The following is a 16,440-nucleotide window of genomic DNA, read 5'->3' on the forward strand; positions in this document are numbered from 1 at the left end:
ACATTGATGGTAATGAGTACAAAACTATATGGGAATTGTGAAAGTTCGAACTTACTGCCATTTATAAGAATTTATTTTATTTTGAAACGTAATAAGTCTGTGTTTTAGACCCAACATTATTTTGACAAGAATTTATTGAATTTTGTTTCAGTAACAATGTCGACCAGCTATAATTAGAAACCTCTCAAAATTGGGATCGGTTTCATCCTTCTTATAATTTATTAGTTTTGGGTCGAGAAAACGCTTTAACAAGTTGGCTACTGATTTGGCTAAGCGTTTAGTAAACTATGACAAAGCAATGACAAAAATGCAAGCAATAATTGTGAGTGTACATTAAAGTAATAGCGTTGTGTTAAACAGTTTTATATAGCTAGTTGCCATATGGAGTCTCTGGAGAGAATGAAAGCAGTTTTGTTTCTTTTACTTTTACTTTTTGTGCAAGCCAAGAGGATTCAATGTGACAATGAGGATCCCAATCTAGGTGTGTATTTGAAACAGCTGCGTCTTTTGTTCCACTACATTTAAGAGGTGACGTTGATATTTATGTTTTGGGCGTCATATCACTAAAACAAAACCAACATGTGCTATGTCTTACATTGTAGGACTATTGTTCCACTGTGAAAGTGTGATCTACTGAATAACCCGTGTCTAGGCTAGACACAGGTAGTTATTTTGCTTAAGTATATTTTCACATGTCACCTTTTCCTCTCGATTTTTATGTTTTAGGGCTCTCTCCATGAAAATTCATAAAATCATGCATAATTTGGTTCTATCAGAATGACTTTTTATGGATTCTTCCAGTCTCTCTCTCTCTCCATGAAAATAAAGACATAAATTAAAACCCATCGGGCAGGTAGTTTTGCGTCTATGTACTTGTGATTCCTCATTAAACTGAGGTGAAAAACCTGGTCTTTATCTTGATGCATTCATCAAGTGTAGGACCTTTGTGGCAGTACTAACGGTACTTATGCACTTAAATAATGTTAAGATTGGAATTCTTGCATATTATATGAAAATGGTGAGCAAAGTTCCTATTTTCAGTTTTTAGTACCAGGTGCAATAGGAAACACATATTCTTTGTGTGTGTGTGTGTGTGTGTGTGTGTGTGTGTATGCCTTAATGTAATTAAAATAATAAGAATGTAACTGTTAATTAGTCATACTGACTTCTTGCCTGTTCACTTAGGTCTGGCCTGTAGCTTTTCTACAGACTGGCCATGGCTGACCAGAATATGCAAAGGGGGAGCATCCTGGTGGTAAATGAGGTTCATCTTGGGGACATGCTACAAGGAGAAACTGTGCACCATTTGAGAATTTCTCATATATTTGAGGGAAAAGTTTGGGTTCCTGAGAGCCCTGATATTGTCTTTAAGGATTTGACAATAGCAGTATTCATTTTGAAGACAGTATGAAATAAATGTAAAAGTACACATACTTTTCATTTTATGATGAATGAATATTTCAACAGCAGAGTCCAAGGAATGAATTTTTTTCAGCTACATTTTCTTTTATTAGATCCATTTCAACAAAACTAGTATCATTCATGTAGTGTTTGAGCTATCAAACCAAATTAAGTGATTTTAATGAGATCAGGTTAGACAGACAAGAGATAAGGACACCTGTTAATTGGTTGTTGGCTCCTAATGATTTTTTTAAATACATGTGTATGATCTGACACTTTTTTGATAAACATTACTTGCAGAGTTTTAGTCAATCATATTTTTAAATCGTTACACAGCATTGGAAACACTTGCATTTTATCATTTATAGTGGATCCTATCATGAAAGACCATCACTTCTGGCAAAACATAATGATCTCTTATGACAGGTGGCCTCATAACAGGTGTATGTGTGTTTTGGATTGTTAACATAACTTAAACAATATTTCAGTCATATCACTACGATGTCTACAGTGTGTCAATTTAGAGTGATGTCTAGCACTGGGGCATTATGTCCCACCCAGTCACATTATCCTGACACCAGGCCAACCAGTTTTAACACGAACCTCATAATGCTGAGTGCAAGCGAGGCAGCTGTTAGTACCATTTTTATAAGTCTTTGTGATGACTCATAATAGGTCATAGCACTATATAATCTATAAATCTGTACATGGAGAACCTAGTCTCTCAGGACAGTGGTCTCTCATAGCAGTGGTCTCTTAAGACATGTTTAACATTACTGTATTTATAAAAATAGTGCGAAGATTTTGAGGCTTATTTTATTTGGGGAATACAAAAGTCTATGCTAAGCATCATAAAATATTGTTTTTTGGTGTCATATACAGATAGACTTTAATTTTCAAGTTTTTATCATACAGTCAAACCCACTTATCTCGACCTCGGTTATCTCGACAACCCGCTTATGTCGAGTGTTTTGGTCCGGTCCCGGAAAAATTCTTCTTTGTTATGCTATTTTTTACCCGCTTATCTCGACCTCTGTTAAGTCGATAACCCGGTTATGTCGGGCATAAGTTTCGGTCCGAAGTAACATGTGGACCCGCTTAATTCGACGAAATGCAACTTTTTAACGTCAATCTCACAGAAATTGTACAAGAAATAGTCAGCAAAAGCGATCGATTTTCAGGCACAATTTTGGTCCGTTACGGCAGTAGTCACATGTTTATTTCATATTCTTTCTATTTTTGGTTCGTAAGAGTAGCTTAATCGATTAGTTTATTAAGAATATATCATGTTCAATAAAATAACTTTGTATTTGATATCCTGCCGGTAAGTTCAAAGAATTAGTTTACTGCTCGCTACCGGATGTGTTTATTCACCACCCGCGCATCTATTTATTTGCCATCTAGAATCATAATTGATACAAACTCGCATTGATGCCTGCGGGGTAAGTAGTCTACTCAACATTAACTTGCTTTAATAAATACTCTTTGTAACCCATGCTAGCGAAAGGAGTGTCATTTGCACTCACAGTCAATGTACATGTACATGTATTTTCAAAAACATTTATTGATCTTTATCTGCGAGATACTGTCATATATTAACCTGGATATAATACAATCTTGGTTATTTTGCACCTAACACCGCGTTATGCGTGAATGGCGGGTGCCTGAAAGCAATCGGTGGATGTTTCTCTCTCACTCTCTCGTTTGTGATTTTCTTTGATCCATTTTTCAATCTGATAACATATTCAAACCTCTGAGTACAACCAAACATGATTTGTTTTTCAATATTCACATCAATTATAAAAATGCGTCGTGTGTTATCTGACATAAGTGATGCACACTACAGTAATGGATGCATACGCTACATGTGATATAAGGAGTTCATAGATATATTTTTTCTTTAATAAATTACTTATGATGATAAAAAAGGAATAAATGATAACAACACCAGGTTAGTTCATTTCATTTTATTATCAATTAAGCGTTTTGTTTATTTTATTATAACATGCAGTGGGAGGGGATTCCAGTAAACACCAGCAAGAGACAGGAGTAATGCTCAAGGACATTTTTAAAATTACCGGTTTTTATGAACCCGGATATCTCGGGACCCGGTTATGTCGACGATTTTTTTACACCCCCGACGTAATCGAGATAACCGGGTTTGACTGTATATGTCCTACAGTGAAGCCTCTCTTGAAAGACCACTGCTATGTGAGACCACCTGTCTAGTGAGACCATATTTTCAATGCACAATTTTATTGATTATGTAGCAATGTAACCTGTTATGAGAAACCACCTGTCTTGAGAGACCATACTTTTTTGGTAGAAAGGGTGGTCTTTCAAGGCACGTTCTGCTATATTCAAATGGCAACATTACATAATTTCTGTGGTGTCAAGTGCAGAGATGAAGATGAGCATGATTTTTTCTTGTGAGATTGGCTGACAGAAATTAGTACATGCTTCAGTTTTTGTAAAAGAATACAGAACACCAAACAGGCTGAGAAATTACATGGAATAGGACATTCCCATGTGACTAAAGATTACAGTCACTTTTTTGTAAACAAATTTTCACAAATTTCTCCACAGCTGGTTTAGGATCAAAATCCTTAAGTTCTTGACCTTTGTTTCATAGGTTGCCATTGTATTTTTTACTTTAGCATGCAGTCATGACACCATGCCATTGTATTTGTTTCTTAAGTAGGCAGTCATGACACCATGCCATTGTATTTTTTTCTTAAGTAGGCAGTCATGACACCATGCCATTGTATTTTTTTCTTAAGTAGGGAGTCATGACACCATGCCATTGTATTTTTTTCTTAAGTAGGCAGTCATAACACCATGCCATTGTATTTTTTACTTCAGCAGACAGTCATAACACCATGCATTGTATTTTTTACTTCAGCAGGCAGTCATAACACCATGCATTGTATTTTTTACTTCAGCAGGCAGTCATAACACCATGCATTGTATTTTTTACTTCAGCAGGCAGTCATGACACCATGCATTGTATTTTTTACTTCAGCAGGCAGTCATGACACCATGTCATTGTATTTTTTTTTATTTCAATCAGACAGTCGTGACAGCATGCCATTGTAATTGTTTACTTCATCAGGCAGTCATGCCACCATACCATTGTATTTTTTACTTCAACAGGCAGCCATGATACCATGTCATTGTAATTTCTTACTTCAGCAGGCAGTCATGATACCATGTCATATTTTTTTTTTTAGGAGGCAGTCATGATACCATGTTGTTGTATTTTCTTACTTCAGCAGGCAGTCATGATACCATGTTGTTGTATTTTCTTACTTCAGCAGGCAGTCAGGACATCATGCCATTATATTGTTTTCTTCAGCAGGCAGTCATGACACCATGCCATTGTATTTTCTTATTTCAGCATGCGGTCATGACACCATGGAGAAATTGGTTATAGTTTGTTTAAAAAAAAGGTGAATGTAGTATGCTCTGTTGCTTAGAAATGAAATGAAAAAAATGTGAATGGAATATGGTCATTTGTTTCTTTTTCCAGTGACTTGGAAAATGTATGGATTTGAAATGGAATGGAATTAAGCTAATTAAATAAATTAATATAGAAAGGAAAGTATAACTGATCTTTTCCTTGGTTATTTTTAGTTGCACACAAAATTAAAGAATGACAAGATAAAGGCATTGAGAATTGTTTTGGTTGTAACGTCACTATCATAATTATCACAGTTATCAACTGCCTTATTCTTCATTTATTTACTATACTAATAAACATTTCACAATGAATGAGCATTAGCAGTCTGATGACATATAATAATATTGGTGACACAATAGTACATACACAATGTTTTGAATTATTGCATGGAGCAAAATGATTGCTATTAGGCAAAAAATAAATGTATTTCTTGTCAGCTGACCATCTGTTTTTTGGTGCTCACCCTAGTACTCTTTTCCCTTAGGGTAAAGAGAAAGAATAAAAATAGAATTCCAAATTTGATCATTTGTGGATCGAGATGAGCTGGTTTAGCACAGTACTTGAAGCATGTTGTACATTATTTATACTAAACAGTATAATATATATATTGTTGTGTTGTTTTTGTTTTTTTAAAGAACCTACCTACCCCAATTTTAAAACCATTGCAACAGGAAACAAATATTTGTACGACTCTAGTTTTAGGGTTGGGACTGCAGCTTTTTCCAGATATGGAATCCTTAACTGCAACTTTCAAAATCCTACAAAAAAACTTAACATGTAGATGTAATTTATAAGAATATGATATTTACGTAAGTTTGTATCACTATATTTGTAGAAAAGTTTAGTGGGTAGATGTTTTCTATGAGAAGGATTTTATTCTTAAAACATCTTTTATGTCTATTAAACTAACATTTTTTCTATTTTTATTTTTTCTTACAGATCGCCTGGTTAAACTTCATCCACCAATGAATGTGACAGTTGCCTTTCACAGTTCAACAGAAGCATTTTTGTTTTGGTATCCACCATTAAATTATGAGAACCATGAACCATTAGAAAATGAAACAGAGTGGAACCTGCTATTTGTCACACGACCTCCACCATATTTAACTCCGAGTGGTTTACCAGCCAATAAAACATATGCCCACATCAATTCAACAGATGTTAAAACACAGTCAAATAAAACTTCAGAAAATCAGACTAGTTCCAGTAATACTTCCAATCACCCGGGAGTATCTTATAATATTTCTAATTCAGAGATGGGGAATCAGACTATTTTGCTGACAACAAAAGCTATGGATAAAAATTATACTGCGTCAGTTAAGCCATCATTACCTACGATGACAAGAGAGTTGGGAATGAATGATGATATGGTTCCATTTCACACAGCTAAATTGAAGGAGTACAGGGTTGTCTACAAGCCAATAGAATCAGGTAATTGTCTAAAATTATTAATAATATTGGTCAAATATTGGTTGCATCTTTATGAATATTGCCATTTCTGTTTTAGAAAAAAAATGCGACACATATTGATTCTAATTCTCATAGTATTGGCGGCTTGGTTAAATCAGTGTCAAAGTGTTTGCAAGTCCAGTGCTCTAGAACCAGATGTATTAATGTGATGAAACTTTGCTGCACTTAAAGTTGAGGAAGTGGTTATTTCTTTTCTTCATCAAAGTGAATACCAACCACACTGGGGACGTGTTTGATGGGTGTGGGATGTCCAAAGTTGCCTTCTATTTTCTTATACAATAGAAATCTTATGCACATTTGCTATGATGCATGTGTTTTCTATAGTTTTTTATTTGAAATTTTGCATTTTAAAAAACAAACATTGCCCCAGTGTCTGCTCTTATGCTATAGGCCCATCCCTTGGGTCATAACTTGGAAACGGCCCATCCCTTGGGTCATAACTTGCAAATGGCCCATCCCTTGGGTCATGACTTGGAAACCACTGAGATTCTCTTTATATGACCATATATACTCTTGACATGTGTATGTTATAATATGAATTTGTAATAGTGTGGTCTGCTGATACTATTTTGCCAATGCCCTCACCCTTATCAAAAATGATCTGTTGTTACCAAACACATCTGAAATATTGAACCATCATTGTCATTATGAAATCTCCATGATCCCTGTGAAAATACTTGAGTTGGTGCATATTACTTGTTATAGATCCGTGAGCCCTATGAAAATGCTTGAGTTGTTGCATATTACTTGTGATAGATCCGTGAGCCCTATGAAAATGCTTGAGTTGGTGCATATTACTTGTGATAGATTCATGGGCCCTATGCAGATGCTTGAGTTGGTGCATATTACTTGTTATAGATCCGTGAGTCCTATGAAAATGCTTGAGTTGGTGCCAGAGGTCTCACTAGGATTTTAAAACTAGGAGTCCAGGACACCCATTTTGGTAAAAATAGGAGTCCCACCATCAAAAGTTGCAGTACCTTCTTTCCTACAGAATCAACACAGACGTGAGTGCATCTATTTTTTGATGGAGAGGTTTTCGTAATGTAATCACTCACTTTAACATAGCTTAATTACAACAGTCCATTGACAGGATTGCAAATTTATGGTTTATTTATTTGTCTACGTCCTTGTCGTAATTTTAGGCAATGGTTAAATAAGTATCTTATTTGCTGTTTTTCCTGTATTTTTGCAAATACGTGTCAGGTCGGAAAACAGATTAGACCTTAAAACGTATCTCGCGAATTCCACAACATAGCATTGTCCCATACGTTTCTGACCTACATAATTTGTATTTTAAAGTTAAATCTTTAATAAAATAATACCTTGGCTTTACTTTCAATGATCTGTATATTTTTCTGAAAATATTTGCCCGATGATTTACGAAAACAGACAATCTAATAAACTGGTACATCCCAGACTTAGTGAAGTCCACCATTATTTCCTCTTAGGCCTACTGGTTCACTTAGTTTCAAACTAATTTTATGACGAAATAGTGTACAAGAGGCAGTTAATAATCACCGATTCTGATCTTAAAACACATGTTTGTATGTTTTATCATTAAAGGGTATCATGCAGGAAATTGATAGTTGCTACCATACTCAGAAAAGAGTTAATGGTCAATCAGCAATCAAATCATATGCTTGTGAATGGGCAAGAATTTGTTTGTCAACGTAATTGATATCAAAACTATGCCTCGCTACTGACATATTGATGAATACATTTTGCTACAACACTAGAAATAACTGGGCTAAGGCGAGCTGCATTTAAAAATAGTAGGGTCAATGTACCTCTTAAATAGCTCTTGTTTGTCCATCAGAGTGATACTGAATTTTGTCAGTCCAAGTCAGGACTTATTCCAAACACTAAGCTAGGCATCACACACTTTCTTACACTTAACTACTGTCCTATCCGAACTATCAATTCTAGCATCTTTAGCACTCTTCTGAATCTCGTTACAATCTTCGTATGTTTGCCGTTTAACCCCAAAATACTTATCCAAATTTACGAATGGCATATTGTCTAAGTCTCAACCTGTCTTGAGTCTCGTGTACTACTTATTCCAATACATTCGGAAATGAACACAATAACGAAAGCTAAAGTTGTATATTTGATGTACTTTTATAAATGACCACATGTACATCTCTGGGTCTTTCTGACACTGAATTCAGTCACTGTAAATATCAGTACATTTTCGCATCCAGCCGCCAGTCAAAGCCTTTGATATTGCTGCCCAGCTATTGCATCATGTTCTGTTTGATGTACTTTTATAATGGCAACAGGTATGTACATTAAGGGGTCTTTCAGTCACTGAATTCTGTCATTGTGAATATCAGCACAGCTAATTGATCAACACATTTTCCCACAAAGCAGGTGGCTGAAGCAGAACTGGCAAAAGTCTTTGAAATTTGTTGTACACCTATAACATGCATACGGAGGACTCCCACCTCGGAAATTTTTTGCATCCCAGATCAAAAATTGGTGTCCAGATATGCGTAATTAAGCGTTTCCGAGATTTCTGAGTGTATATTACTTGTAACATTATAGATTCATGGGCCCTATGAAAATGCTTGAGTTGGTGCATATTACTTGTTATAGATCCGTGAGCCCTATGCAGATGGTTGAGTTGGTGCATTTTACTTGTTATAGATTCATGGGCCCTATGAAAATGCTTGAGTTGGTGCATATTACTTGTTATAGATCCGTGAGCCCTATGCAGATGGTTGAGTTGGTGCAGTTTACTTGTTATAGATTCATGGGCCCTATGAAAATGCTTGAGTTGGTGCATTTTACTTGTTATAGATCCGTGAGCCCTATGCAGATGGTTCAGTTGGTGCATTTTACTTGTTATAGATTCATGGGCCCTATGAAAATGCTTGAGTTGGTGCATATTACTTGTTATAGATCCGTGAGCCCTATGCAAATGGTTGAGTTGGTGCATATTACTTGTTATAGATCCGTGAGCCCTATGCAGATGGTTGAGTTTGTGCATTTTACTTGTTATAGATTCATGGGCCCTATGAAAATGCTTGAGTTGGTGCATATTACTTGTTACAGATCCGTGAGCCCTATGCAGATGGTTGAGTTGGTGCATATTACTTGTTATAGAACCATGGGCCCTATGAAAATGCTTGAGTTGGTGCATATTTTTTGTTATAGATCCATGAGCCCTATGAAAATGCTTGAGTTGGTACATATTACTTGTTATAGATCCATGAGCCCTATGCAGATGGTTGAGTTGGTGCATTTTACTTGTTATAGATTCATGGGCCCTATGAAAATGCTTGAGTTGTTGCATATTACTTGTTATAGATCCGTGAGCCCTATGCAAATGGTTGAGTTGGTGCATATTACTTGTTATAGATCCGTGAGCCCTATGCAGATGGTTGAATTGGTGCATATTACTTGTTATAGATCCATGTGCCCTATGAAAATGCTTGAGTTGGTGCATATTTCTTGTTATAGATCCATGAGCCCTATGAAAATGCTTGAGTTGGTACATATTACTTGTTATAGATCCGTGAGCCCTATGCAGATGGTTGAGTTGGTGCATTTTACTTGTTATAGATTCATGGGCCCTATGAAAATGCTTGAGTTGTTGCATATTATTTGTTATAGATCCGTGAGCCCTATGCAAATGGTTGAGTTGGTGCATATTACTTGTTATAGATTCATGTGCCCTATGAAAATGCTTGAGTTGGTACATATTACTTGTTATAGATCCGTGAGCCCTATGCAGATGGTTGAGTTGGTGCATTTTACTTGTTATAGATTCATGGGCCCTATGAAAATGCTTGAGTTGTTGCATATTACTTGTTATAGATCCGTGAGCCCTATGCAGATGGTTGAGTCGGTGCATATTACTTGTTATAGATCCATGTGCCCTATGAAAATGCTTGAGTTGGTGCATATTTCTTGTTATAGATCCATGAGCCCTATGAAAATGCTTGAGTTGGTACATATTACTTGTTATAGATCTGTGAGCCCTATGCAGATGGTTGAGTTGGTGCATTTTACTTGTTATAGATTCATGGGCCCTATGAAAATGCTTGAGTTGTTGCATATTACTTGTTATAGATCCGTGAGCCCTATGCAAATGGTTGAGTTGGTGCATATTACTTGTTATAGATCCGTGAGCCCTATGCAGATGGTTGAGTTGGTGCATATTACTTGTTATAGATTCATGGGCCCTATGAAAATTCTTGAGTTGTTGCATATTACTTGTTATAGATCCGTGAGCCCTATGCAAATGGTTGAGTTGGTGCATATTACTTGTTATAGATCCGTGAGCCCTATGCATATGGTTGAGTTGGTGCATTTTACTTGTTATAGATCCGTGAGCCCTATGCAGATGGTTGAGTTGGTGCATTTTACTTGTTATAGATTCATGGGCCCTATGAAAATGCTTGAGTTGTTGCATATTACTTGTTATAGATCTGTGAGCCCTATGCAGATGGTTGAGTCGGTGCATATTACTTGTTATAGATCCATGTGCCCTATGAAAATGCTTGAGTTGGTGCATATTTCTTGTTATAGATCCATGAGCCCTATGAAAATGCTTGAGTTGGTACATATTACTTGTTATAGATCTGTGAGCCCTATGCAGATGGTTGAGTTGGTGCATTTTACTTGTTATAGATTCATGGGCCCTATGAAAATGCTTGAGTTGTTGCATATTACTTGTTATAGATCCGTGAGCCCTATGCAAATGGTTGAGTTGGTGCATATTACTTGTTATAGATCCGTGAGCCCTATGCAGATGGTTGAGTTGGTGCATATTACTTGTTATAGATTCATGGGCCCTATGAAAATTCTTGAGTTGTTGCATATTACTTGTTATAGATCCGTGAGCCCTATGCAAATGGTTGAGTTGGTGCATATTACTTGTTATAGATCCGTGAGCCCTATGCATATGGTTGAGTTGGTGCATTTTACTTGTTATAGAACCATGTGCCCTATGAAAATGCTTGAGTTGTTGCATATTACTTGTTATAGTTCCGTGAGCCCTATGAAAATGGTTGAGTTGGTGCATATTACTTATTATAGATCCGTGAGCCCTATGCATATGGTTGAGTTGGTGCATATTACTTGTTATAGATCCGTGAGCCCTATGCAAATGGTTGAGTTGGTGCATATTACTTGTTATAGAACCATGGGCCTTATGAAAATGCTTGAGTTGTTGCATATTACTTGTTATAGATCCGTGAGCCCTATGCAGATGGTTGAGTTGGTGCATATTACTTGTTATAGATCCGTGAGCCCTATGAAAATGGTTGAGTTGGTGCATATTTCTTGTTATAGATCCGTGAGCCCTATGAAAATGGTTGAGTTGGTGCATAGTACTTGTTATAGATCTGTGAGCCCTATGAAAATGGTTGAGTTGGTGCATATTACTTGGTATAGATCTGTGAGCCTTATGAAAATGCTTGAGTTGGTGCATATTACTTGTTATAGATCCATGAGCCCTATGAAAATGCTTGAGTTGGTGCATATTACTTGTTATAGATCCATGAGCCCAACTTGAGGATTGGTCAGTATTTCATGCATTGTCAGAATCATTTCTAATGCATAAAGATGGCAGTCACAAATACTTAGTTTTAAAAGCGTAGACAGCGTCTTTAACTACAGTGAAGCAGAGAGAGTACAGATCCATGAACATTCGCTCAGCCTTGATGTGTTTGTGCAGGATGACATTTTGTTCCATACCCAAAATATTGACATAGCCAATAAGTATGTGCTACCTTTCATAAAATCGAAAAATGTGGACAATTGATATTTCAAAACCACAGATTTCATGACAAAGTTTTGGCAAAAATCAAGTTAACTTTACTGTTTGGTGCATGACCACCAGTTCTAGCATCAGTGTTTGCAACCTGTTGCCTGCTGAAAGAGATGGCTAGCAGATTTGATTGGTTCCATGTATACTACCAAGTGAGAAGGATTCTTACTCATATGCAGTGTGAATGTCTGGGTCAAACCAATCACGCTTTGAGTGACATGCTTTTGGGCAAACATACTTGATAAAAACTGTTTTTATTGTGGGAGAAAAACTCTGATTGGCAGCAGAAATAAAATGAAAGCAGAGGATTGTGTACAGTGTGCAACTATAGGGTCAACAGTGGCTACCAGCCAGTCTGTGGTAGGGTAGGGGCCCTGGATGGCTAAGTGGTTTAAGGTGCTTGGATTTATAGGTCACTCACATTTCACCTCAGTTCACATAGGTTTGGGTATGTGAGACAGCTTGCCAATAGTTTCCCCATGTTTTAATGGTTCTTCTTTGGTCTTACCATGTTCTTCCTCCACCAGATATACTGGCTGATATGTATAGCTTATCATGAACTGAAAAATGACGTTAAACCAATAAAACCACAAACCATTGTGGTGTTTGGGTCTAACGTGAATGTGTTTGATAATTCAAGGAAGCAGAATGTTGACTTCTTCACATGGCAGAAAAGCTAACAGTTTTGTGTATATTTTTTTTGCTGGAGAGGTTGAAAGGTTTTACTCAAGCTGGGGTAGAGTATCTCCATGAAAGTGATCTGTTGTATCAGGGGTCACGCTACCAGGTGAAGCTGGTGCTTAAGTCACCTAAAAATGTACACTTCACCTTTTTCTGTCAGGAAAGCAAAAATGACTTGGTCCTGTGATTTTTTTTAAGAGGTACATTGACTGACCTTACTTTATGAGATACCCCCTTGCCTTAGCCGGGGTAGTTCTGGTGTTGTCTTGTAGCAAAATGTATTCATCAAGCCATCAGTAACTAGGCCTAGTTTTGATATCAATTACACCAACAAACAAACTTTTGCACATTTCACAGACATGTGTTTTGATCACTGATTGACCATTAACCCTTTCCCGAGTAAGTTAGCAGCTATCAGTGCCCGATTTCTGCAGGATATCCGTCGATGATAAAACATACAACTTGTGTTTCAGAGCTTTTACAATAGTACATAAATAGCAATTTGTGTTTTAAGATCAAATTGCCTCTTGTGCACTACATCATCATGAAATTAGTTTGAAACTGCAAGTGAACCATTAGCTGGGAAATAATGGTGGACATCGCTATGTCTGGATAGCACCAGTTTATTAGATTTTCTGTTTTCTTAAATAATGGGGCAAATAAATGCAGAAATTATATACAATTCATTGAAAACAAAGCCTAGGTATTATGCTATTTAAGATTTAACTTTAAAATGCAATTATGTGGGTCCAAAATGTTTGGTCAGTGCTATGTCATGGAATTCACGAGAACTGAGAAGCATTGTAAGGTCAAAGTTGTTTTCTGACTTCACTCATATTTGTGAAAATGCAGAAAAAAGTAGTTTGCAGATACTATTTAACAAATGCCTAAAATTACTAGAGGTATGTAGACAAATATATAAATCATAAATGTGCAATCCTATCAATGAACTGTTGCAATGAATCAAAGTCATTTATTACACATTACGAAAACCCCTCCTAAAAATAGATGCACCCACGTCTTGTGTTGATTTGGTTGGAAAGATATGTTATGTATTAACAGTTATGGTAGTGTTTTATCCACAACAAAGAAATGAGGAAGAACGGTATGATTTGAAGACACATCTGCTTTGGCCCACTTGTACATGGTACATGGATTGTTTCAAAGTGCCATTATTGAGAAAATATTTTTAAAAAAATAAAGAAAATTTAAGAAAATTAATTAAGGGTAGTTCATTAAGCATTTTTACTAACTTGCAATTACAATAATGTAATCTGGTTATTCAGTTAAATTTGTTACAATGTAGTTTGTATTATTCTCTTTTAGAGTCATGTGACCAAAATAACTTCAAGTCAAAATAATTTTTGACTTGAAAATTAAGTATTGCTTAAATCCAATGATAAATGCAGATAATCATACTGGGAAATAGAGGGTGTACTTCAAATAAGAGAACACACATTATTTATAAGGATCTTGGGCTGACTGAAAAAGAGATGACCAATGCGGCATACCAGGGCATCCGGAACACTTCATCATTGCTGCCACTCAGCCTGCCCTGTTTGGGAATTAGAATAGACTGTATTGATCCACAACCATAACATGGTTGTTGGCAGAAAGCATTGAAGCAATGGTAATGTTCTTTGCATGTATATTAGTAGAAAAATACTGTATTGGATTCTTGTACTGGCAGCTATACTTATATGTACAGTACATTAGTAGTCAGGTATGTTATTTCTGTTGATATTGTGAGTGTAGAAAAATACCATATTTGGACAGATCTGAGTATTTCGTATTTAGACAGATTGAAGTATTTCATATTTAGACAGACTGGAGTATTTCATATTTAGACAGATCTGAGTATGAGTATTTCATTTGCATTTGAATTCCAAACATACTGTTCCTTTCATCCAGGATAGTGTCTTTCAATTTACTGAACTTCACTATCTGTTGACAACAGAAAAGTTTACTTCATTACAAACTTGACCTAAGTCAGCATATTTTTTTCTTGTAGCCTTGGAGAATAATATAACATTGGATGAAAATGTGACCGAAGTCCATCTAAAGAATTTAACCCCAAATACCAACTACTCTATAACAGTTTCCGCAATCTACATGACACTCAAGGAAGTATTCAGTGAGCCAGTTTACATAAGGACGGAGAGAGACCCCGTGCCAGGTACAGCATTGGAAAATGCACTATTTGTATGATTACATCATACAGGAAAAAATACTTGCACCTTTTGAGAGTACAAAATATTGAATTTTAGTAAGGTTAATGTGTACCATGTATAATCAGATTTATCTGTGGCATATTCATTGACACATCGGTCCAGTAAACAAGTGGTTCCCCTATGATTTTTGCACTAAAACCTAGTCTCAGGGATTGACTACTGTATGTTTTAAATGTTAAGTGGACAAGTTGCAATCCCACTTTAAGCTTATTTCCAATGCAACAGAATGTGATTTGTGTTCTGTAATTATGGACAAGTTGTAAATTGGATGTTAATGAAGGCATTTAGGAGTTACTGCTTGAATCAGGTCAGCAAAATTAGATATTATTCATGGATTGACAAATACACTTGCCCCACTCTTGGGGCAAGTTCAGTTTTAGCTTTGGCAAGTGCAAGTTTCCAAAGTATTTGCCTGTGGGCAAGTGCAAAACACAGAGAGAATGAGGGAATAAAGGGTTGATGTTCTGTTCATAATGGTATATGTTCTGCAAGTTTCATACCTTGCTCCCTCACTACAGTTCATATACTAGCACATTTATTTAGCGTTTATGTTTACTGCATTCTTCTATTGCACAACTGGCTACAGATTTTTTCATCATTTGCACGTCATTTCCATCTTGTAGTCAATATCAAGGTTGGTCTTGCATTTTTATATGCAGATGTGATAATGTGAATCATTACTGTTGAAAGCATATTTTGTCAAATAAGGAATAAATATTTACATTTTAACTTCTGAGTTGCATTTTAATTCTTTTATGTGTATGTATATGGATTTCTTTGACTTTTAGGTCCAAAACTAGCCATAGGCCTGCAGGTGGCTAGCTTCCTGACTCAGAACGGTTGTGTAGTCTTATCTAAGATCATGATAATGCAGGTGTGTAGGTGTTAATTGATAATAATAGAATTGTGAGATTTGTTTGACAGATGTTATAATTGGCACTCAAATGATCAATGACCAGGAGCATGTCATTCAGAGTGCTATTGGTGTACCCAAAATCTAGTACTCACACATGATGTTTATGATTTATTGCTTATGTGAAAATTGCAACAAATTGATACAAATGTTGTTGTTGTTGTAGGGTTTAACGCCATTTTTCAGCACACGATAGGCTATACATGGCAGCCAGTATTAATGGTGGAGGAAGAACCCAGGAAAACCCCGGAAAGAACCACTGACCCTCGAGAAGCTACTGGCAAGCTTTCTCACATACCCACATTGGCCAAATCCGAGACTCGAGCCTATGCAGACAGAGGTGAGATGGCAGTGATCCGTAACGGAGAGCGCTTTAGACCACTCGGCCACTCGGGGCCCTGATACAAATGTACTTCATTGCAAACAATTGAATGGATAAAAACAAATATTCTGAATCAAGCTTGCTCAGTATTTTAATGCTTGTTGCCTATTTTGAGGTGAGAAG

At 36.3% G+C, this 16,440-nt stretch overlaps 1 protein-coding gene across 1 annotated transcript in view; it reads left to right on the plus strand.

Moving 5' to 3' along the window:
* Positions 1 to 301: 301 nt before the first annotated feature.
* The window catches only part of LOC149778307 (uncharacterized), a 32,286-nt gene continuing 16,147 nt past the window's right edge, over positions 302 to 16,440 (plus strand). The window contains exons 1-3 of the mRNA XM_089939125.1: positions 302 to 481; positions 5,801 to 6,292; positions 14,803 to 14,967. Of these exons, the coding sequence (XP_089795251.1) occupies positions 382 to 481; positions 5,801 to 6,292; positions 14,803 to 14,967 (757 nt within the window). The 5' untranslated portion in view covers positions 302 to 381. The remainder of the gene's footprint in view (positions 482 to 5,800; positions 6,293 to 14,802; positions 14,968 to 16,440) is intronic.

Source organism: Sinohyriopsis cumingii, chromosome 17 (genome assembly GCF_028554795.1).
Source record: "Sinohyriopsis cumingii isolate HCF-2022 chromosome 17, ASM2855479v2, whole genome shotgun sequence".
NCBI classification, from domain to species: Eukaryota; Metazoa; Mollusca; class Bivalvia; order Unionida; family Unionidae; genus Sinohyriopsis; species Sinohyriopsis cumingii.